Raw genomic sequence first — 25,164 nt, forward strand, 5'->3', positions numbered from 1 at the left:
TAAGCAACCACAGGGTTCTTTTGTATCACATGATCAACAGCCACAACACTGATTAGAAACGCTCACACAAACGGCTTTAATCAGTTGTTTGCAAAGCCGTTCAGGTCTTGGGTTCGACTCCCGTGAACCTCGTCTGTTTTCCACTGTTTGTCTGTTGAAGCTCCGGCGCTCCAGACTAATTCAGCCTCTTTTGTCTGTTTCACGTGTTGTAAATTAAAGTGAGTGAAGCTCATTCTGTTTGTCCAGATGTTAAAGTCCAAACACACTCTGCTCTGTTTTCTTTCTTTTTAAGGCTCTCAACACAAAACCCTCAGATAATAAAAGCTCCCAGTGTTTGGAAAAAGACCTCATGCAGAACAAATGAGCCCTGTGTAAGGAAGCATGAAAAAAACATGAAAATTCCTGTTTTTGATTTTTTTTTTTTATCTGAGAGCCCAGCGCTGCCACAGGAAGTCTCACTCCCAACACATGCCGGTGTTGGATGGTAGCAGCTGATAAAAGGTCCTGTCTAGTGTTTTATGGTCTCTGTAACTGGGTTATCGCAGCGGAGACACAGCTGTGACTGAAAACAACCGACTGTATGAGGAAGGCTACGCTCATGTGTGATAGGAAGCAGATCCCAAAGGTTTTTGAGCGTTCAAACTACTTTCATCACCTCGTTTTTCCTCAGAAACTTACTTTAAAGGAAGTTATATCAACAGCTACACTTATGTTAACCCTTTAACCCCTGACTCCTGACAATTTCTTTTAATTTTATTTTATTTTACAAATTACCCATCATATAATTAAATTAAAGCTTAATGAACTACCTCATTTCATGTAAAATCTTCTTTTTATGGAATATATTTGACTATGACCTCCTGAGATTCAGGAAAGTAAAGGTTTTGACTTTTCATTTTTCATGAAATGTCCTTTCCAGTTTTTTTTTTTTAGTAAAGTTGTTAAACTCGTCCCCTACAGAGGACACAAACACTTTGCTGGGTCTCAGGAAGACAAATGAAAACTGTAAATGTAAATCTTGCATGTTATACTGTTCATTTCCATCAGTAAATAAAGTCAAACTGCTAAATGCATTTTGCACCTTCAGTTGATTTTATGTTTTCAGTGGGATTTTGACAGACCCAACCAAACAGGCTGAGTAGAACTCACACCTGCTTTAATTAGACTGATAATTACTGGTGTTTGTTTTTTCTTGCTCTCCTCCATCTTAGGGCTGTTAGAAAATATCAGTTCTGCAATATTTCATTTCACAATACTGTATCGATATTTAAAAGTTCTGTATCGATATTTTTAGTATTTATTCAGATGCAGATATTGTGGAGGTTCATTTTTGCTTTTTTTATTGTTTATATCTTATTTATTAATTTTTCAACACTGTTTTATTAAATACTGGTTATTTGAATCCTCCTAAAAGCACTTTTTTCTGTCTGAGAGGCAGATGTTGGTTCCTTTGTTTGGATTGAACTCAAACCTGTTCTGATGTTAGTTGTGAACTAATAGAATCTGAACATTTGAACAGGATCTGAAACTGGAATGTCTGGAAAACACAATTTCAGTTTGAACACAGTTTGAACATTTGGTGATAGAACATTAGATCCTGTTGGGATCAAATACAAATGTGTTTAGGATTTGTGCAGATTTCTGCTGGAATTCAGTTCTTCAAGGAAATAATCATTTAAAAAAAAGAGAAACAAACAAAAAATGTCCTTTTTAATAATATCATGATATATGGTGACATATCGTATTGTGATCCTAGTATGTGATGTGTATGGTATCTCCAGATTCGTGCTCATACCCTCCTCTCCTCCTTCTCCTCCTTCTCCTCCTCCTTCTCCTTCTCCTGCAGGAGCACAGCTGACCTCTTCATCCTGTCACTGTTCATCCTCCTCTTCCTCCTCTAAACCATGGAGGAGGTCACCAGGGTCGCAGAATCCTCCCCAGACCCTCCTCCTCTCCTGGAGCGTCAGGTCCGTCAGCGTCCTCCAGTGGCTTCGGTTCTGAAGTCGAAGCTGAAGCGGGGGTTGAGCTGTTCCGGACCCAGAGTCCGGTCCACCCTGTCCGGGTTCTTCCCTGTGGTGCGCTGGCTGCCCAAATACAGACTGAAGCAGTACGTGTGGGGTGACCTCATGTCTGGGGTCATCGTCGGCATCATCCTGGTACCGCAGGCCATCGCCTACTGTCTGCTGGCCGGAGTGGAGCCCATCTACGGCCTGTACACCTCCTTCTACGCCAACATCATCTACTTCCTGATGGGAACGTCCAGACACGTCTCTGTGGGGATCTTCAGCCTCATGAGCCTCATGGTTGGACAGGTAAGGCACGTTTGAACCCAACCTTTGGCTGGTGACCCCGTTTTAATGTCACCAACTTCTGGTGACGAGGGCTGGGAGGAAATATGGGTTCTGCAATAGATCGCAATGTTTCATTTCACAATACTGTATCAATATTAAAAAGTACTGTATCGACATTTTAGGTATTTATTCAAATGCAGATATTGTGGAGGTTAATTTTTGTTTTTTGTTTTTCTTTATTGTTTATATTTTATTTATTCTTATTTCACACTCTTTTACTCAATAGTGTTGGTTCCTTTGTTTGGATTGAACTCAAATCCTGTTCTGATGTTAGTTGTGAACTAATAGAATCTGAACATTTGAACAGGATCTGAAACTGGAATGTCTGGAAAACACAATTTCAGTTTGAACACAGTTTGAACATTTGCTGATAGAACATTAGATCCTGTTGGGATCAAATAAAAATGTGTTTAGGATTTGTGCAGATTTCTGCTGGAATTCAATTCTTCAAGGAAATAATCATTTAAAAAACAGAAACAAACTAAAAATTGCCTTTTTGACAGTATCATGATATATCGTATCGTGATCCTAGTATTGTGATATGTATCGTATCACCAGATTCTTGCTGGTACACAGACCTAATGATCAGTGAATTAACTGTAGGAAAACACCTGATTCATGATTCATGAGCCTCATGGGAGGACAGGTAACGGACAAGTCCTCCTGAGACCACCAAGACGTTCTGGTCCTCTGTAGGGGACCAAAGTTGGACAGTTTTATTTGAAAAATGCTTTCTATTACAAAGGACATTCCATTAAAAAAAATTTAAAAATAAATGAAAAATAATCTGAAAAATGCATCTGAATAAACTGTTGCATTATGCACTTTCCAGTCAAGACTGTTGTTTAATGTAAAAAAGCTACATTTTTCACTTTCCTGTGTCTCAGGAGGATATTTAGTTTAGTTTAGAAAATTTAGTTTCAAATTTTTTTTGAATGAAAAATATTCAAAACTACAGCGTCACAGATGGACAAAAAATGAACTTCTATTTTTTGCATGAAGTTTTCAGAATTAAAGTTCCTCTGACATTTTCATCCTGTAATGTATTCAGTGTAAACATTAAACCCTGTATTTTACAACCTAATAATTGGTTATAGAGGAAAAAAATATTTGATCTTAACTAAATAGCAAGAGTTTGGAAAAATGTCAGTGTCACAGAAGGACAACAATAGTAAATATGAAATTACACATTTTTTATTTCATTTATCAATATCATATACTTTTTTTTTTTTTTTTTTACAATATACATAATTTACATATTAACATTATATTCAAACGTATTTTGCATAGAGATATGCAATTATTAACTTTAAACCCTGTGTATTTAGAATATGACATAAATGATATAATAGTCAAATATCAGTGTATTTGGAATAAATGTAGTTTATTTATGCACTGTAAAAAAAAAAAAAAAAAAAAATCCCGTAAAAAAAAATCAGTATTATTCCGGCAGCAGGGGCGCCGAAAAAATACTGTAAAAAAAACGGAAAATAACCATCTCATAAAAATACAGTAATTTTCCATAACTAAAATACAGTTTTTTGCTCTAACTTTACATGAGATTTTGCATATTTTTTGACTTTTTAATGTTTAATAAAGAATATTTACATGTATTTAAACAATCCAGTTCCCTATAAATATATATATAAATATATATATAAATAATTTTCAGTGAGACTCAGTTGTCCAATCCACTGATAAAAACTGTATTTGGACAGTTTATCAGTGCTTATACATGTTATACATTCACACAAATACATTTATTCAACATTTTTGTTGTGAAACCTCCTGTAATTACACAAGATATTTGTCAATTAACAAACAAGTCTGGTTCAACTGACAGAACTAATACTTCTGTTACAGTTAATTGTCAGTAATTTTATCTGGTTTTATTATTATTATTATTGATTTTTTTTTTTTTTTTTACAGTATTAAACTTTAAATTAACAGTTTAATCTCATAAATAGAAAAGAAATATTTGTGAGATTATGAGACATTTGTAAATGTATTTTAACTGTATTTTTCTGCGAAAAAAGAAATAAATCTTTTAAAAAATGGAAATTTTTTGGTTATTCAGTTACAGTTTTTACATGTTATTTTCCATTTGACAAGTAAAATCACAGTCTGTTTTTGTCATTTCATTGATATTTTCCTGTATCTTAAAAATACAGAAAAAAATCTGTAAAATAAACAGTAAAAATTCTGTTAAATTACAGATTTTTTTTTACAGTGTGAGAGTTTATAAAATGAACCCAGAATGATGACAGAAAACTTTGTCACTTTCCAAAACATTCACATGCATAAAACTCCTCAAATTTTTTCTCATCTCAAAATACGTTTTCCTGAAAATATAAGTAATTACCGACCCAAAAACATACGTTTGGTGTAGATTATTGTAGTTTCATTTCTTGGACTTTCGGAGGTTTGATGGTGGTTTCTGTCGACAGGTGGTGGATAAGGAGGTGTACTTGGCGGGTTTCGACCTCAATGAGGACTCAAAAACATCTGGTCCAGTTGTGTTGAACGGCTCATTGGACGGTAACTTCACAGCTACTAAAACGGTGGAACTCATGGGCGTGCAGTGTGGGAAGGAGTGCTACGCCATCGCTGTCGCTGCTGCGCTGACATTCTTGGCGGGAATCTATCAGGTAAGAAAACCCCAGTTCTGTGAGAGTAACGATGTCTGCAAAATATGACAAATATTATGCAGTACTGCCAGGTAATTATCGTTATCGAAAACTAAGGAAATGACGAAAACTAGAACTGTAAAAACATTTTCATTAACTGAAATAAATAAAAACTAGAATTAACCCTTTCATGCATAGGTCACTCCAGTGGTCAGTTCTTCTCCAGCTGTTCTCTTGTTTATTCATGGGTTTTGTTGTTTTAGTTCCAGATCAGCCATCACAGTGGACACTCATGCACCATCCCATAATAATACACTGACATTCAGACCATGACTGTAACTGTACTGTTCTTGATAAACCTGATCTGCACTGACATGTTTGAGTGGAAATCAATTGTTATTTGTTTGACAAGAAGTTTTTTTTTTTGCACATTATCTCCATGAAGTGAGTAATTACTAGCATTAGAATATGTTAAAATGTGAGAAGACATCAGATTAGCAGCATTAAACATGTTTTTATTTCATTGTTTTCATATCACTTTCTGATATTGGGTTTTAAACATGTTTCTTTACTTCAAAAATTAAATGCATGGATATTTTTGTAACTACATAGGAAAAAAAAACTTGATCGCATTGTTTTTTTTTCATGCCTAAAGAGGAATAAAAACACTGAAGAAAAAAATCTTGACTAAGGTTCTCATAATTCATGCATGAAAGGGTTAAAAGAAAAATCGATAACTAACTGAAACTGTATTGTGTGTTTACAAAACTAACTAGACCGTATAAAAATGATGGATAAAATTCCCTTCGTTTTTGTTTTTGTCAACGTCGGACTGATATGAAATAGATTTATTTCACTTCAGCAAGTTTAGCTCCTGTCTCCATATGACACTTTTTGCTCCGTCACTTGTGTTCACTTGTGGTTTCCAGTCGTCTTCTGGTCCCCACTCTACCTGGAAACATGGAGACTAAAGCAGCAGAGTCCTGTCTGGGATTGATTTGAATAGGAGCACAGAGAAGAAGAGAAAAGAGACCACTGAACTACAACTGAACTACAACTGAACTACAACTGAACTACAACTAAGCATTTAGAAAATAACAAAAACTAATAAAAACTATCAAACCTGCTCTAAAAACTAATTAAAACGAACTGAATTAGAGAAAAAAAGTCCAAACTAAATCAAACTAAACTAGAATGTAAATCCCAACCTTCTGGAACCTTGGCTCAAACTCCGCTGTCGTCGGTGAACTTGCCTGGTGTTTCCTCACTGCTCTGCGTCTCCTCTCAGGTCCTGATGGCGGTGTTTCGTCTGGGCTTCGTCTCCGTCTACCTCTCGACTCCCATGCTGGATGGTTTTGCCACCGGAGCCTCCTTCACCATCCTGACGGTCCAGGCTAAGTACCTGCTGGGTCTGAAGATCCCCCGTCACCAGGGTTACGGCACCGTGGTCGTCACCTGGATCAACATCTTCTCCAACATTCACAAGACAAACCTGTGTGACCTCATCACCAGTGCCATCTGCATTTCTGTTTTAGGTACAGTTATCGCAGTTCTCTTCCACTGTTTTCTTCAACACGTGCTACTTTTTTAATTATTGGGTCCAAACACAGTCATGTCCTGTTAGTGAAATTTAACTGACTGCCATTCCAGCGTTTATTTCCATATAAAGTAGCTCCTTGTTTTGGATAATCCCTGATGGTCCAACTAAAGACAACATGAATTTAAAAGTAAAAATGTGGGTCATTTAGCAAAACTAATCTGTCAAGTTGTCTCTAAAATGTCCCGTCAGAGAGATTTTGAATGCCGTGTTTTGACTAGAGCTGTGTATCGGCAAGAATCTGGAGATACGATACAAATCCCAATACTAGGATCACCATACGATATATCATGATACTGTTAAAACGGCAAATTTTTGTTTGTTTCTTTTTTAAAAAATGATTATTTCCTGAAAGAATTGATTAACACCATAAATCTGCACAAATCCTAAACACATTTGTATTTGATCCCAACAGGATCTAATGTTCTATCACCAAATGTTCAAACTGTGTTCAAACTGAAATTCCGTTTTACAGACATTCCAGTTTCAGATCCTGTTCAAATGTTCAGATTCTATTAGGGTACGTTTACACGGCAACACTAGGATGTAATTCCGCAAAGATTTCTCCTTTGCGTTATAAAATCATTCCGCGTTAAGACGAAGCCGCTATGATAACGATCTGCGTTAACATGAGTCCGCGAGGACGGCTGAATACGCTGTAGTGGCCATGCCAGACCAGTAGCTGGCGATGTAGAGCTGTAGGGAAACAGTGGCGGTAAAACACACGCCTGCGCACAAATGATTTCCGGTTTAGACAGCCTTTAAATGAGGAGAAGAAGAAGAAGAAGAAGAGGTGGACAACACTATTTACAAACAACAATGGCGAGTGGTCGTACAAAGACGCGGTGGAGAAGCGACAGCAAACTGAGCACAGTTAGCAGCACGTATGTTGTTCTGAAACCGGCCATTGTTCTTGTGGTTGTTCCTTCTTTTTCTGCAGCTTTATTGTGTCATAGAGGCTGGCAAACCAGCCTGGAGGTGCATTACCGCCACCAACTGGCCTGGAGTGGGTTAACTGGCGGCTCTTGGCTGCGCGCGCATGCGGTGACGTCATATTTTACCCCGGAACGCTCCGATTCGCGTTAACACGGAGCTGAAATGCGGAGCGTATCAATAACGTTCCACCCTGGACCCTGGTATCAAAAATTTCCGGATTCAGGCACTCTAGGCACCGTTTCCATGTTAACAGAAGGCTAATCCGCCATGAAATCTTCCCGGAGTCGACTGAATCCGACGCCGTGTAAACGGCCCCTCAGTTCACAACTAACATCAGAACAGGATTTGAGTTCAATCCTAGGAAAGGAACAAACATTATTGAATAAAAGAGTGTGAAATAAGAATAAATAAAATATAAACAAGACAGAAGAACAAAAATGAACCTCCACAATATCTGCATTTGAATAAATACCTAAAAATATTGACATAGTACTTTCTAATTTCGATACAGTATTGTGAAATAAAATATTGCGATATATTGCAGAACTGCTATTTTCTTACAGCCCTAGTTTTGATCCTATTGTAAACAGACTTATAGAAAACTACCGTGTATGATTATTCTATTTTTAACACACCTCCGACCCAGCTGTTCGTTTTCTGCCCACATTTATAGACAAGTTTCACAACTGTATACAAAAGAAAAGAAAAGAAAACTGTCCACCACAAAGGACGTTCCATAAACATTTTAAAAACTGCATCTGAAAAAACTGTTGCATCAGGATGTTTCCAGTATCTTCACTGTTTTAATAAAAACCCTATAAAAGCTGGTACTGCTGACATGTCCTGGTCTGAGGAGGTTAAACGCCTCTCACTGCTTTCTTCGAACAGTGGCGGGTAAAGAGATCCAGGAGCGTTACAAGGAGCGTCTGAAGATCCCTCTGCCCACGGAGCTGCTGGTGGTGGCCGGAGCCACCCTGGCCAGTCACTTTGGAGACCTGAACGGGCTGTACGGCTCCAGTGTGTCCGGTCACATCCCCACAGGCTTCATCCCTCCACAGGTGCCCAGCTTCAGTCTGATGCCGCGGCTGGCCCTGGACGCCGTTCCCCTGGCCGTCATCAGGTAACCAACACCAGTGGACTCCACCACCACCACCACCACCACCACTACTGCTGCTGACTGACAGGATCTGTGTCCATGTTCCAGGCTGTTATTGAAGTGATTTAGTTTTCTGTCACTGTTGAGATTTTATTGGACTTTCTTTCCAAAATCATTGGAAACAGGCATTTTTTGCAATAACAATAGAGGAGCAGCTTTTTTTTTTAACTAATATCAATAAACTGACTTCACTGTCAGATCAAATAAGTTGAGTTGATTTCAAAAATCTGAGGAAACCCGTTGCCTTAAAAAATGTCAGTACTGAGTCATGAAAACTGGAGTGGATGAAACTGAAATGCTTGATTTGAATGGAATTACTATTTTAAGTCCAACACCAAGTTCATTTAACTGAAAATTTGTTACAATGTCAGTTGTTTTAATAATCATTAGACTGAATATCATCAGTTCATTGGACTCAACTCCAAGTGGATTTAACCCTTTCATGCATTAATTATGAGAACCTTAGTTAAGATGTTTTTCTTGAGTGTTTTTATTCCTCCATAGGCATGAAAAAAACAATGTGATCAAGTTTTGTTTTTTTTTTTCATTTTTTTCATGGAGTTACAAAAATATCCATGCATTTAATATTTGAAGTAAAGAAACATGTTTAAAACCCAATATCAAAAAGTGATATGAAAACAATGAAATAAAATCAAATCTGATGTTTTGTCACATTTTAACATATTCTAATGCTAGTTATTACTCTTTTCATGGAGATAAAATGCAAAAAAAAACTTTTCTTTCTAACAGATTACAATTGATTTCCACTCAAACATGTCAGTGCAGATCAGGTTTATCAAGAACAGTACAGTTACAGTCATGGTCTGAATGTCAGTGTATTATTATGGGATGGTGCATAAGTGTCCACTGTGTTGGCTGATCTGGAACTAAAACAACAAAACCCATGAATATACAAGAGAACAGCTGGAGAAGAACTGACCACTGGAGTGACCACTGGAGTGACCACTGTGCATGAAAGGGTTAAATTCAAATCTTTTGCAGTATATATTGCTTTGTATAATTATTCGACTTCATATACTGTAGCGTGGATGGAAGTTCGACAGGAAGTTAACTCAGTGTAATTCACCAGTACAGGAAGTGCTTTAAATTTGGCAGAGCATGAAGATTTACATTGAACGTGAATAATCCTATGTGAACAGTAAATCCATAGTTGTTCCTCTGGTTCTGACTCCTGGTGCAGCTGCACAAAAATACACAAACACAAAAAGGACAAAAAACACCAACACACACACATTCAGTCCAAATGAACACTAACAGCACAACCCACTGAACCCTGCACAGAAAAACAACACATTTACAAGAAGATGAGCACCTCCGCCAAGACAGGTCTGTCTAAACAGTGTAAGGCTTTGGAATTACAGCATAATTATCCAAACTGCATAAACCTCAGATCTTACATGTGCATAAAAATAGGCAGAAAGCACTGACAGTCTCGTTTTCGAAGTAAAATTTCCCTTCATCTTCCAGTTTCGCCTTCACTGTGTCACTGTCTGAGATGTTCGCCAAGAAAAACGGCTACACCGTTCGTCCCAACCAGGAGATGCTGGCCATCGGCTTCTGCAACATCATCCCCTCCTTCTTCCACTGTTTCACCACCAGTGCAGCGCTGGCAAAAACCATGGTGAAGGATTCCACCGGCTGTCAGACTCAGGTGAGCGCCAGTTATTGAAAGAGGCAAATGGAGAAGTGGAAGTTTTACAGCACAGGTGTCAAACATGCGTCCCAGGGGCCAAATCTGGTCCACCAAAGGGTCCAGTCCGGCCCTGGGATGAAGTTATGAAATACAAAAATGACACTGAAGTTATGAACAATCTATGATGTTCAACTCATTTTAGGTCAATTCAATCTACAGTGGGTCAGAACCAGTCAAATACTGTCATAATAACCTATAAATAATGAAAACTGTCCATTTGTCTTTGTTTTAGTGTAAAAAAAAAAAAGTTAAATTACACAAAAATGTTTACATTTACAGACTCGCCTTTTATAAAAAATGTGAATATCTAAAATGTCTGAAGAGAAGTATGTGGAATTTTAATAATATTCTGCCTGTTATTAAATGTTCTGTGTATTTGTAGATCCACTGTGATCTGTACGTTTATATATGGAAATGATGTCAAGAAATTTCAGTTTGTTCATGTTATTCATGTTATTTTAAATTGTGATGCACATGTATAAATGATAAACTAAGGCGTAATCTTGTTAACATTGCACTGATTTTACTAAAGTATTTTCAGGTTGTTCATATTTGTTCATGTTATGTTCAAGTACAGTTCACAGATGTAAACATTTTCATGATGGAATTTGACTTTTTTCACTCAAAAACACAGAGAAAACTTTGGTGTCGACATTATTTATCAGTTCTTATCCTACACTGTAAAAAAAATCTGTAATTTAACAGAATTTTCACTGTTTATTTGACAGATTTTTCCTGTATTTTTAAGATACAGGAAAATATCAATGGAATGACAAAAACAGACTGTGATTTTACATGTCAAATGGAAAAGAACATGAAAAAACTGTAACTGTGAATAACCATGAAATTTAAATTTTTTTAAAGATTTTTTTTCTTTTTTCACAGAAAAATACAGTTAAAATACATTTGCAAATGTATCATAATTTCACACATATTTCTTTTCTATTTATGAGATTAAACTGTTAATTTAAAGTTTAATACTGTAAAAAAAAAAAAAAAAAACAGATAACATTATTGACAATTAACCGTTACAGAAGTATTTGTTCTGTCAGTTGAACCAGACTTGTTTGTTCATTGACAAATATCTTGTGTAATTACAGGAGGTTTCACAACAAAAATGTTGAATAAATGTATTTTTGTGAATGTATAACATGTATAAGCACTGATAAACTGTCCAAATACAGTTTTTATCAGTGGATTGGACAACTGAGTCTGACTGAAAATTATTTATATGTATATTTATAGGGAATTGGATTGTTTTAATACATGTAAATATTCTTTATTAAACATTAAAAAGTCAAAAAAAATATGCAAAATCTCATGTAAAGTTAGGGAAAATTAATGTATTTGAATTATGGAAAATTACTGTATTTTATAAGATGGCTATTTTTCGTTATTTTACAGTATTTTTTCGGCACCCCTGCTGCCGGAATAATGTTTTTTTGTTGTTGTTTTTTTTTTTTTACAGTGTATTATATTTATTATTTGACTGGTCTGGCCCACTGCAGATCAGTCTGTATGTGGAACTGAACTAACATGAGTTTGACACCTCTGCTTTACAGGCTGAACTTAGATGAGAACATGTTCAGTTTATTTACTGCCTACATGTGGCTGTTGTGCACACGTACATCCTGACGACGATGCTCAAATGATAAACTGTGCAGCTCTAACTAAAATGGTTGTTAAAATGGTCAGTGTAAGTTTTGCGTTTCACACATTCACATCCCAGGGCCGGACTGGACCTTTTGGCGTCCTGCTTTAGGCCCCCAGGCCGTATGTTGGACACAGTGTGCTTTACATGGAGGGTTGTCAGGCTGTTATTGTAGATGTAAATGAACAAAAAAGTCAACCAGTCAAACAGAGTCAATCATCAAACCCCTGGAGTTTGTGCTTCTATAGGTTTGTTCTGTCCAAGTTAAACTGGAAACTGTTTTCACATGGGAAACATCTGAGGTGGTTTGAGCGAACAGGTGTCTGTAGTTTAATCTGTAATGAACCATTCCAGGAGCAGCTCCCAGGTCAAACTGGACCCGTTCATTCTGCCGTCTGAAACTTTTACAGAGTTTAAAGGTGACGGAGACACGAAGAGGGGTACGAACAGAGGGGGGAGGGACAAATGTCAGTTGAGTTTGATAGACACATCACCGTTCAATCATTTCCAGTGGGCGCTCAAAATGATTGGATGGTGTTTTTTCAGTCCTGTCTGTTCCACAGGTGACTACATGCTTTTATTTTTGTGTTAGTGCAGGACTGTCAGACTCACGTTAGTTCAGTTCCACAGTCAGACTAATCTGGTCTGCAGTGGGCCGGACCAGTCAAATAATATAAATAATAGGATAAGAACTGAGAAATAATGTCAACTCCAAAGTTTTCTCTGTTTTTGAGTGAAAAAAAGTCAAATTCCATCATGAAAATGTTTATATCTACAAACTGTACCTGAACATAACATGAACAAATATGAACAACCTAAAAATACTGAAGAAAAATAAGTGCAGTTTTAACAATATTATGCCTTAGTTTATCATTTAAACAACTTACAGATCACAGTGGATCTACAAATACACACAACATTTAATAACAGGCAGAATATCGGTACAATTCCACAGACTTCTCTTAAGACATTTCAGGTTGTTATTATATTTTTAGGTTATTCACATTTTTTGTAAAAGGCTAGTCTGTAAATGTAAACATTTTTGTGTAATTTTACTTTATTTTACTCTAAAACAAAGACAAAAATGTGCAGTTTTCATTATTTATAGGTTATTATGACAGTATTTTACTGCTCTGACACACTTCAGATTGAATTGACCTAAAATGAGTTGAACATCCTGGATTGTTCATATCTTCAGTGTCACTTTTGCATTTCACAAATTCATCCCTGGGGTCGGACTGGACCCTTTGGTGGGCCGGTTTTGGACCCCAGGATGCATGTTTGACACCTGTGTGTTAGAGCATTTAATTAATTGGTTGTAATCGGGTTGTGAAGGAGATTTTAAGTGATATAGTGTAAAAATCGTCCAGGTAAACCTCTTGCAGCCCACCTTTAACTGTCTAATCATGTCTCCCTCTTCCTCTTTCCCTCCTCTTTCCTTCCTTCCTTTTCCTCTTTCCTTCCTCAGGTGTCCAGTCTGATCAGCGCTCTGGTCGTCCTTCTCGTCCTCCTGTTTTTCGCACCGTTCTTCTATGCTCTTCAGAAGTGTGTTCTGGCTTGTATCATTATCGTCAGTCTTCGCGGGGCGCTGAGGAAGTTCAAGGACGTCCCGGCTAAGTGGCGAGCCAGCCAGAACGACGCCATCGTGTGGTTGGTGTCGATGGGATCCACAGCGTTGATCAGCGTGGAGCTGGGCCTCCTGACCGGGGTGGTGTTCTCCATGATGTGCATCATCTATAAGACCCAGAACCCCATGGTGAGTCACCCACACTGAAATACAGTCCACAGAAGTGTACGAGGACCTGCAGAATATTATTGCATTCTTAAGTTATTTATGTGTTTATTTGTTTATGACGTGCGTGGTAAATACAGTGAACATAGATAAACTGAACATCCGGTGTCTTAGCTAATCAGGTTTATGGTGACTGCTAATTTGTAACATCTATCTCTAAGAAGGCTTTTTTTTATAGGACTTAACAGTGAGATAAGAACTAAATAACTGACTGAAAATACCATCAAGCTAATTACAACTGATAGCAGTAGGATGCAAAAACACATTTAAGTACTTGATGGAGTCAGTTTATTGGTGAATTAAACACTTTAGCCATTTGGTAACAGTTCAAAAAGCACTTAGGTTGGCAGCAAAAATCAACTGAAATACTTCAAAATATCCCTAAAAATACTAATAAAGAATATATATGTCTTGTCTGTTAGTTTTTCAATGAACTCACCTTTGTATCTTCCATAAAGCAGACTTTTTTTCTGGTCTTTAGAGTCAAACTAAACGTGTCAATCCATTATTATAATAATAGTTTTTTGTTTTCTGCGATATAATCACAGCTTTTACCACATAAATGGACATCTATATCATCAATGTACAGCTAAAGACTAATAGCACGGCATTTTTAAAATTGTTTTAATTTTTTTGGGAGATTGTTAAGATGCACATTGAAAAGGATGAGGCCCAGGACAGTTCTGTGGGGCATTCCTTATGTGTTTATTTGTTTATGACATGCATGCCAAATACAGTGAACATAGATAAACTGAACATCCGGTGTCTTAGCTAATCAGGTTTATGGTGACTGCTAATTTGTAACACCTATCTCTACAAAACTTTTCTTTTTTTTATAGGATTTAACAGTGACATAAGAACTAAATAACTGACTGAAAATACCATAAAGCTAATTACAACTCATAGCAGTTGGATGCAAAAACACATTTAAGTACTTGATAACAGTTCAAAAAGTACTGAGGTTGGCAGTAAAAAACAACTGAAATACTTCAAAATATTTCTAAATATACTTATAAAGAATATATATGTCTTGTCTGTTACTTTTTCAATGAACTCACCCTTTCGTCTTCCATAAAACAGACTTTTTTTTGGTCTTTAGAGTCAAACTAGACATGTCAATCCATTATTATAATGGTAGTTTTTGTTTTCTGTGATATAATCACAGCTTTTACCACATAAATGGACATCTATATCATCAATGTACAACTAAAGACTTAAAACACAGCATTTGTTTGGAAGATTCTTAACCCATAAAGACCCAAACATCCATCAGGGACCAAAATCATTCACTGATATAAAAGTTTAAATAACTGTTCATCCACTAATTCTATCAATACATGTCAATAATTGGTGTAAAATACAGTTCTTCATCTTTTCATGGTCATCAGATATGACCATATTTGGACGTTCAGAGGCTCTGTCGTTACCATGGAGACACCGTCAACATTGATTCACCAGTAAAACTCATGGAGTTGGATCAATGACAGTGGATGGAGACACTGGGTTTATGTTTAGTTAATGATATTTTTGCTGGAAAAGTCACTTTTTCTTCAGTTTTCTCTGTTTCTGATAAAATAACCTTTGAATTGACACTGAGTTTTCATGAACATCTAAATTAAATGTAGTGAAAAATGCAAAACACAGAGGATAATATCATAATAAATGGAGATATATTGCTTACAAAAGGTTCAATAAAGAGAAAAATTCATTTGGAAACTGTCACAAAAGTATCACTGGGTCTTTATGGGTTAATCTGAGCTTTAATGAACATCTACAGAATTAGTACATTAACCTCCTCAGACCCAGCTGTGGGTTTTCTGTCCACATTTGTGGACAAGAGTTTCACAAATTTATACAAAAAAAAAAAAAAAGAAAACTGTCCACCACAAAGGACATTCCATATAAATTTTAAAAACTGCATCTGAAAAAACTGTTGCATCATGAAATTTCCAATATAGGCACTGATTTAATAAAAAACTAAAAAAGCTGGTACTTTGCTGACATTTCCTGGGTCTGAGGAGGTTAAATATGGGGAAATACCTGATTTTTGCTTAAAAATGCAAAATACAGACCATAATATTAAAGTAAAAGGTGATAAAACACTTAAGAAAGGTTTAAAATAGAGAAAAATTCATTTGGAACTGCCACAAAAGCAGCACTGGGTCTGCATGGGTTCAGGTGCATACTGAAAAGCATGAGGCCCAGGACAGTTCTGTGGGGCATTCCTGTTACAGTTCACACCAGAGGTTCTCATCTTTTTTGTCTCCTGACCCCATTTTAACGTCACAAATTTCTGGCGACCCCAGACATTCAAAACGGAGACTTTTTTTGGCTAAAATTAATTTGTTTTTGATCATGTAATAGTTTGCGATACTATGTTGCAAATAAACATTAATTTTAGACAACATTTAGACCATATAATGTAAGTTTTTATAGTAAGTTTTAATTTTTTCAATTTTTTTTTATAAATTATTAGAAATTTTCAGGCGACCCCAGACATTCAAAAGAGAGACATTTTATTTGCTAAAATGAATTTGTTTATGATCGTGTAATAGTTTGCTATAATATGTTGCAAATAAATGTTAATTTTAGGCAACATTTAGCCTATAAAATGTACATTTTTATTAGTAAGTTTTAATTTCTTATCAATTACTATAAATTTCAGGCGGCCCCATTTGAATTCCAGGTGACCCCACATGGGGCCCAGACCCCAAGGTTGAAAAACACTGGTTTACTCAGTATTTAATGACAGTCTACAGGCCTTTAGTAATGAGGCCCAGGACAGTTCTGTGGGGCATTCCTGTTCCAGTTTACACAGTATATAATGACAGTCTACAGGCCTTTAATAATCCATTTTTTCTTTCACCAGGTCTCTATTCTGGGTCGGGCCGATGACACGAACCTTTACGAGGACGTGGATGAATATCAGAACCTGATCCCACCTGCTCAGATCCGGGTTTTCCGTTTCGCCGCTCCGCTGTACTACGCCAACAAAGACTCCTTCCTTAAATCCTTGTATAAAGCTGTGGGAGTGGAACCTTTCTTGGAGCTCACCAAGAGGAGAAAGGCCGAGAAAAAAGCCAAAGAGGCGACGTCAAAGCAGGCCAAGGAGAACGGAAACCAGAACAACGGAGAGGTGGTGGTGGGACTGATCCAGACCCAGCTGGACTTCCACACCGTGGTCCTGGACTGCTCTGCCATCCCGTTCATGGACTCCACAGGCACGGCCACATTCAAAGGGCTGATCAAAGAGTACAAAGACATCGGAGTGAGCGTCCTCCTCAGCGGATGCAACACGTCAGTCATCGACGCCTTAAAGAAGGGGGAGGTGTTTGGGAAAAACCACGCAGACATGAGGCGGCTACTGTTTCATACGGTTCACGCAGCGGTCGTGTACGCTGAAGCTGTTGGTTCTGCAGCGAAACAAATGACATCAGACGACTCTGCAGTGTAGGAGACCAGAAGAAGAAGAAGGAAACAGAAAAGGACCTCTGCTTCTTCTGTCCTGTTGAATCTGACAGTTTTTAGGTTTGTTTAATGAAAGCACACCAAGAATAAAGGTTTATTTAACCCTTAAAGACCCAAACATCCACCACCAACCAAAACCATCTGCTGATCTAAACTGTTTAATACCTGCTGATCCACTAATCCTATCAATACATGTCAATAATTGGTGTCAAATACAGTTCTTCATCTTTTCATGGTCACCAGATATGACCATATTTGGACGTTCAGAGGCTCCGTAGTTACCATGGAAACACCCTTATCTTCTACAACAGGGGAGTCAAACTCATTTTAGTTCAGGAGCCAGATTCAGGTGATTTGATCTGCAGTGGGCCGGACCAGTAAAATAATAACAGAATTATATATTAATAATGTCAACTCCAAAATTTTCTCTCTGTTTTAGAGCAAAGAAAGTTAATTTACATCACGAACAGGTTTACATCTACAAATTATCCTTTCAAAAGATGTGAATAACATGAATAAACAAAAAAATAAGTGTAATTTTAACAATATTCTGCCTCAGTTTATCATTTACACATGTTCATTAGAACGTACAGATCACAATGGATCTGCAAACACACAAAACATTTAATAACAGACAGAATATTGTTAAAATTGTACTTACTTAAAACATTTCAGGTTGTTCATATTTGTTCAGGTTATTTCCATTTTTTGTGAAATTATACTTTGTTTTAGCGTAAATACATGAAAATATGTACATTTACAAAGAGATAAAATTTGGAGTTGTGAGTATTTATAGATTATTACCTCCGCCAAGGAGGTTATGTTTTTGCCAGGGTTTGTTTGTTTGTTTGTCTGTCCGTTAGTGTGCAACATAACTCAAAAAGTTATGGACAGATTTGGATGAAATTTTCAGGGTTTGTTGGAAATGGGATAAGGAAGAAATTATTAAATTTTGGTGGTGATCGGGGGTGGGGGGGCCCACGGGGGGGGGCGCAGACCAGAAAATTTCATCAAAATCTGTCCATAACTTTTTGAGTTATGTTGCACACTAACGGACAGACAAACAAACAGACAGACAAACAAACCCTGGCAAAAACATAACCTCCTTGGCGTGGGGGGGCCCACGGGGGGGGCCACTGATCAGCCTTGGCGGAGGTCTGCACTCTCCGAGTGCTTCTAGTTGACACCTGTGATCTATATGATCAGTGAATTAAGTGAAGGTCCCGTGTGTCAAATTTAAGAGGATCTAATGACAGAAACTGAATATATTATGAATAATTCTGTTTTCATGTGAGTGTAATGTAGTGTTCAGAGTACTGAATATGGATGTTGGTTTGGACACTGGGCGACAGACTCATCAGGTGTATTTTTTTCTCAGTCTTGTTGTGGTCTTGGACAAAGACAAAGACTCAGGAGCTGATTTCCAGACCAGACCAGTCCAGACCAGTCCAGTCCAGACCACAGCTGTAGGGATACCATTACATTTCAGGTGCATTTTCTGAGTTATTTAACATCATTGTTTAGGTTGATAAAACTCTTTCAGACATTTCTTTTAGTTTCATCTTTCATCAGGCTGCCTCTTCCTGCTACTTACTGGTCATGGGAACCATCAGACCCCTGTTACCATAGCAACCTGTAGTATTTTATGCATTTGGTCACCGTCATGCCCTTGTTTGATATCTAGTCTGGTCTTGATCTTAATTTGATCTCCACCCTTCAAAGTCCTGGTCCTGTGCCTTTTTGGCACACTTGTGGAATAATGTCAAAAATTTTTCATACAGTTTGTTTTTAATTCTTTTACACATTTTTCTATTTCATCAACTTGAGCTGTAAATAAAAATACCAAATACTCAATAATTGTCACATTTTTTAACCCTTTAAATGCCATGTTTGTAATGTAAACAAACCATTTTTTTGGATGCAAAAAACACAAAAAAATTATTTTTTTCAATATACTACATAAAAAGTGGATCACATATTATTTGATTTTTTCATCCTGGCATATGTCAATGATTAACTCCAACATCGGTTAATCTGCATTATTATTTTTGGTGCTAGGTCAAATGTTCAAAAATATTAGCATCTGTCACCAAGTGTGCGTAAAATGCACACCTATAAATCAAACTATTAAATATTGATTTATTTTTCTGCTCTAATTTGATTTTACTTTTGTAAATCCAGGTCAGCCCTAATCATACAGATCAAATGTTAGAAATAGTGCGTTTTAGACACACTTGGCAGACAGATGCTCGTCTGGTCATTTTCTTTTGTTTACAATGTGCACATTTGAGTTGGTGGACAGAAGTTTAAAGATCATGCAAAAATGAACAACTTTTGAATTCTAACCTTATTTAAATTATGAAAAATAATATGAAGTTTTTTAAAACCAAGTGCAAAGTGTGCGTAAAAGGCACAGCCGGATACTGGAGGGTTAATAAAAACATCTTTTCATGGTCATCAGATATCCTCTTGACACCCAGTAAGTCAATGTTTTCACCATTTTACATTAAATAATTGCCTGAATTGGAAACAGCATGATGCAACAGTTTTTTCAGATACTTTATATATATATATATATATATATAATGTCCTTTTCAGTGGATATGATGTCATTTTTTTTATTTTAAAGTGCAGCTGTGTGAACATACTGTCCCTTTAAATCAGTGAATCTCAAACCCTTGTAAACAGATAGTGTTTTATACTGACTGATTAGAGGAACTCCCTGTGACCTGTGGAATCACTGACAGTAAATCTATGACCGTGTCCTGACAATCTGTACACACTCTCCTGTTTCACACGTTATAGCACAGTTTTGTATTCATTATCAATAATTAATCACATTTAACCACAATTTCTGTGAATCTAACATGTTTTTTTGTATGAAACACGTTACTTTATTGGAGTTGAATCGACTAGGACAGGGCTGTCAAACTCATGTTAGTTCAGTTCCACATTCAGCCTCATCTGATCTAAAGTGGACCAGACCAGTAAAATAATATAAATAATAGGATGAGAACTTTGGAGTGAAAAAAGTAAAAGTCTGTAATGAAAATGTTTACATCTACGAACTGTACTTGAACATAACATGAACAAAGATGAACAACCTGAAAATTCAAAGTGCAGTGTTAACAATATTACACCTTAGTTTATTATTTATACATGTGAATCACAACTTACAGATCACAGTTTATCTACAAATACACACAACATTTAATAACAGGCAGAATATTATTAAAGTTCCACATACTTTTCAAAAGATATTCAGGATATTCACATTTTTTGTAAAAGGCTAGTCTGTAAATGTAAACATTTTTGTGAAATGAAACTTTTTTTACTCTAAAACAAAGAGAAAAATGAGCAGTTTTTATTTACAGGTTATTTTGATCATATTTTACTGGTTCTGATCCACTTTAGACTGACCTAAAATGATTCAAACATCTTTGATTGTTAATATCTTCAGTGTAATTTTTGCATTTCACAAATTCATCCCAGGGCCGGACTGGACCATTTGGTGGGCCAGTTTTAGCCCCCGGGCCGCATGTTTGGCACCTGTGAACTAAGAGCTGTTGTATTTTTTTTATGTCTCTTGTATAAAGTCCATATTGGCTTGAATCCAGGTGTCCAGAGTCTACAGAACTACAGTTAAACCAGCGTCAGCAGCATTTCCTGTGGTGGAAACTATTGTTTTGTACCTCAAAAAAAAAAAAAAAAGCCAGTGAAGCCTATCCACATGTAGAGCACCAGTGGAAAAGTGAAAGAAACAAGCTTTGTGTCAGTCACATGGACTTTTGTTTTTGTTGTTTTTTTTAAACTGTGCTTGACACTGTGACAGAGCCGTGTCCTCAGACCAGCTTTTATTGCCACATACTTGTACTCTTGCCCTGTTCTGGTCACTCAACAGGAACAAACGGAGGACACGTCCTCGTAAAAAAGGATTTACACATTCCTGAGGTCTGGGCTGAGGTGCGTAGATAACTGAGGCGTGATGTGACGATGCCCCGGTCATCTGAGGCAAGGCTTTGTCCAACTCATGTTAGTTCAGTTCCACATTCAGACAAATCTGATCTGCAGCGGGCCCAACCAGTGAAATAATAACAGAATAATATAGAAATAATGTCAACTCAAACTTTCCTCTGTTTTAGAGAGAAACAAGTAAAATTAAGCGATAAAAATGTTCATATCTGCCAACTGTCCTTTAAAACACAGGTGTCAAACATGCGGCCCGGGGGCCAAAACTGGCCCGCCAAAGGGTCCGATCCGGCCCTGTAGGATGAATTAGTGAAATGCAAAAATGACACTGAAGATACAAACAATCAAGGATGTTAGAATCATTTTAGGTCAATTCAATGTGCAGTGGATCAAAACCAGTAAAATACTATCAGAATAACTTATAAATAATGAAAACTGCACATTTTTGTCTTTGTTTTAGAGTAAAATAAAGTAAAATTACACAAAAATGTTTACATTTACGGACTAGCCTTTTACAAAAAATGTGAATAACCTGAAAAAAATATGAACAACCAGAAATGTCTTAAGAGAAGTCTGTAGAACTGTACCAATACTCTGCCTGTTATTAAATGTGTGTATTTGTAGATCCACTGTGTTCTGTAAGTTGTTTAAATGATAAACTAAGGCATAATATTGCTAAAACTGCACTTACTTTTCTTCAGTATTTTCAGGTTGTTCATATTTGTTCATGTTATGTTCAAGTACAGTTTGTAGATATAAACATTTTCATTATGGAATTTGACTTTTTTCATTCAAAAACAGAGAAAACTTTGGAGTTGACATTATTTATCAGTTTTTATCCTATTATTTATATTTTTTTTACTGGTCCGGCCCACTGCAGACCAGATTAGTCTGACTGTGGAACTGACCTAACATGAGTCTGACTGCCCTGCTTTAAAATGACATGAATAACATGGACAAACTGAAATTTCTTGACATCATTTCCATATATAAACGTACAGATCACAGTGGATCTACAAATACACAAAACATTTAATAACAGACAGAATATTGGTACAATTACGCTTCAGACATTTCAAAATGTTCATATTTGTTCAGGTTATTCGCATTTTTGTGAAATGGTCGTTTGTTTTAGTGTAAATACAGTAAAATGACATGAAAATGTTTTTTATTTGTATTTACAAAGAGGAAAATGTGGAGTTGTGAGTATTTATGAGTTATTCTGACAGTATTTGACTGATCCGACCCACTGCAGATTAAACTGGTCTGAATATGGAACCAGAACTAAAAGGATTCATGTCTTCAGTGTCATTTTTGTATTTTACCCATTCATCCCAGGGGTCGGACCGGACCCTTTGGAGGACCGGACTGGACCCTTTGGGGGGCCAGATTTGGGCCCTGGACCGCATGTTTGACACCTGTGATCTAAGGCTTTCTGTTGTCAAAGTGAGAGCAGATGGTGTTGACTGTTGTTTTCCAGTTTGTTGGTGCCAAATGTGAAAAGTATTTCCACTCACTTCTGTATACTGAGGCCTCTAAAGCTGGAATAACTGTGTTTCCTCTTTTTATTCTTATTTATACACATTAATAATCACCACTGACCAGGTGCAATGATTACACCCTGAGTCCTAGTTACACTTTATCAACAATAAATCACATTATTATTATTATTATTATTATTATTATTATTAGGTAATAAGTACTTTATTCCAGCTTTATTGGCAACAGGGATATAATTCACATGGGATGTATTTTGACTTTCTTGTTATATTCTTGTCTTGCAGTTTAACTTGTTTTTGTAATAAGAAGCAGACAGCAGTGATGTAAATTTTGAAATTACCATTTTGTATTTTCATAGAGTAATTTTATTATCTAATGTATTAATAGATTTAAATCATGGCTGATTTCATCATATTGTCGTTTGTTTTTACTTTTAGTGTTGACATGGTGTTACTGTATTTTCATCCATACACTGCCTTAATACAAAATACTTGAATTAAATGGATGTTTTAATTTTTTTTTTGAAAAATCTTGTGTCTATGACTGTCATTTCTTAAAAGTTGACATTAATTGTGTAAATGTAAATATGTGCAGTTTTGTGCCAAAAGGAGGATGCACTATGAAGCTCAGCACTTACAACTTTGTCAAAACATTTATTTACATTCAGTTCATGAGACAAAATGTCTTTAATATTTATTATCATGGTGAGGAGGAGAGTTTATGTGCTGTGGTAAATTATCTTTTGTTGTGATTATAATATAACTGGACCAGAACTTTGAAAATATCCAAAAACAGTAGATAAGTAAACAGACAGTAAAGTTGGATGTATTATTATTTAAACCTGTCACAGATGAGTTAAAAAAGAGGGTGTAATGAAAGGAAATAAAAATATTAGCCTCATAGCATCGCTGCCTAAGTCATCTACTATATGGACAAAAGTATGTGGACACGTTGAATTCAGCTGTTTCTTTTCTAACAGGGGTCTGGGATACAAAACAATAATGACTAATGTTATATTATGGGATAAATATCATTGATTTTATAACACACATTCAATTATATCATTAGTTGCTTTTCCATTGAACATCTGCACAAAACTTTACCCATATTTACTAAATGTTGAAAGAACACAAGTGCGTAATGTTGGTTTTTCCATTAAATCACAAATTCGATGATTTGTTTCTTTATTATTGCGAGATGACACGAGAAGTCATTCCTTAAACATGGCAAGGAATGTAAATATGGTGTTGATTTACAGATATATTCATTATTATTATATACTGCACATTTCGAAGAAAAGGGTTCAGTGGTGGAACACCAGTTGTGGCGGCCCGATGTCCCTAATCATCGATCGAAATCTCGTTTGATGTACTCTGCTGTCAAATGACGATAAAGAAATCTGTAATCTGTAATATTACCCATCTATCTAAAAAATTATGTGGTTTCCTGGTGTGTCCACACATGCACGTTTCTTCTTTTCTTGTTGTAACGTCCGTCAACGTCTGTTTTTTTAATTGACCTGACTCTAGTTGTGAAAAAAGGTCTTTCCATTGCAGTTTTGTGTGATTTACCATTTACGCTACGCCTGAAAAACCACCTCTTGCCAGCGCAAAAACTTTTAATCCAAAAATGAGAATTTTGGTGAAATTGTCATTTTTCCATTAGGTAAATTTTTATGTGCAAGTTATATTTGCACAATTTGAGGGTCCGTGGAAAAGCGATTATTGTCTTAACCATAAAGTCATGCTTATGGCTACGTTCAGACTTCAGGTAAATGTGTTCCAAATCTGATTTTTTTGTCCATATGTGACCTGTATCTGATCTGTTAAAGACAGTTTGAACAGCACTAATCCGACCCAGACCACTTTCATATGTGGTCCTGAATCCAATACATATCTGATATTTTGCAATACAAAAACACAGTAAAAAATATATATATGTGAAGGAAAATCCTGACAAAGGTGCAAACTACAGTAAAAACAAAAAAAACACAAGGAAAATGGTGTAAAAACAACAACAACAACAAAAAACATCTATTTTTATAGTGAGTCTGCTTTACTCACTTGCATTCTACAGACGGGGGGGGGGGTGCACTGAGCATGCTCAGATGTCTATGGAAAGCTCAAGGTCTATTCTGTCAGCACGTTTTAAAATTTTCCTTATTAAGCAAACAGTTGAATTTTTCTCATTCATTCATTCATTCATTTTCTGAACCTGCTTTATCCTCACTAGGGTCACGGGGGTCTCTTGGAGCCTATCCCAGCTACATAGGGGCGAAGGTGGGGTTCACCCTGGACAAGTCACCAGTTCATCTCAGGGCTGAACATATAGAGACAGACAGTCACTCTCACATTCACACCTATGGGTAATTTAGATTAACCAATTAACCTATCAGTGCATGTG

General features: G+C 36.4%; 1 protein-coding gene across 2 annotated transcripts in view; it reads left to right on the top strand.

Moving 5' to 3' along the window:
* The window catches only part of slc26a1 (solute carrier family 26 member 1), a 30,862-nt gene extending 13,370 nt beyond the window's left edge, over positions 1–17,492 (top strand). For both annotated transcript variants that reach the window (XM_030148476.1, XM_030148477.1), the window contains exons 2-8: positions 1,847–2,312; positions 4,799–4,999; positions 6,267–6,513; positions 8,400–8,631; positions 10,156–10,339; positions 13,501–13,788; positions 16,694–17,492. In XM_030148476.1, coding sequence (XP_030004336.1) covers positions 1,905–2,312; positions 4,799–4,999; positions 6,267–6,513; positions 8,400–8,631; positions 10,156–10,339; positions 13,501–13,788; positions 16,694–17,278 — 2,145 coding nt within the window. In that variant the 5' untranslated portion in view covers positions 1,847–1,904 and the 3' untranslated portion in view covers positions 17,279–17,492. The remainder of the gene's footprint in view (positions 1–1,846; positions 2,313–4,798; positions 5,000–6,266; positions 6,514–8,399; positions 8,632–10,155; positions 10,340–13,500; positions 13,789–16,693) is intronic.
* Positions 17,493–25,164: the final 7,672 nt, after the last annotated feature.

This window comes from Sphaeramia orbicularis, chromosome 12, assembly GCF_902148855.1.
Source record: "Sphaeramia orbicularis chromosome 12, fSphaOr1.1, whole genome shotgun sequence".
NCBI lineage: Eukaryota > Metazoa > Chordata > Actinopteri > Kurtiformes > Apogonidae > Sphaeramia > Sphaeramia orbicularis.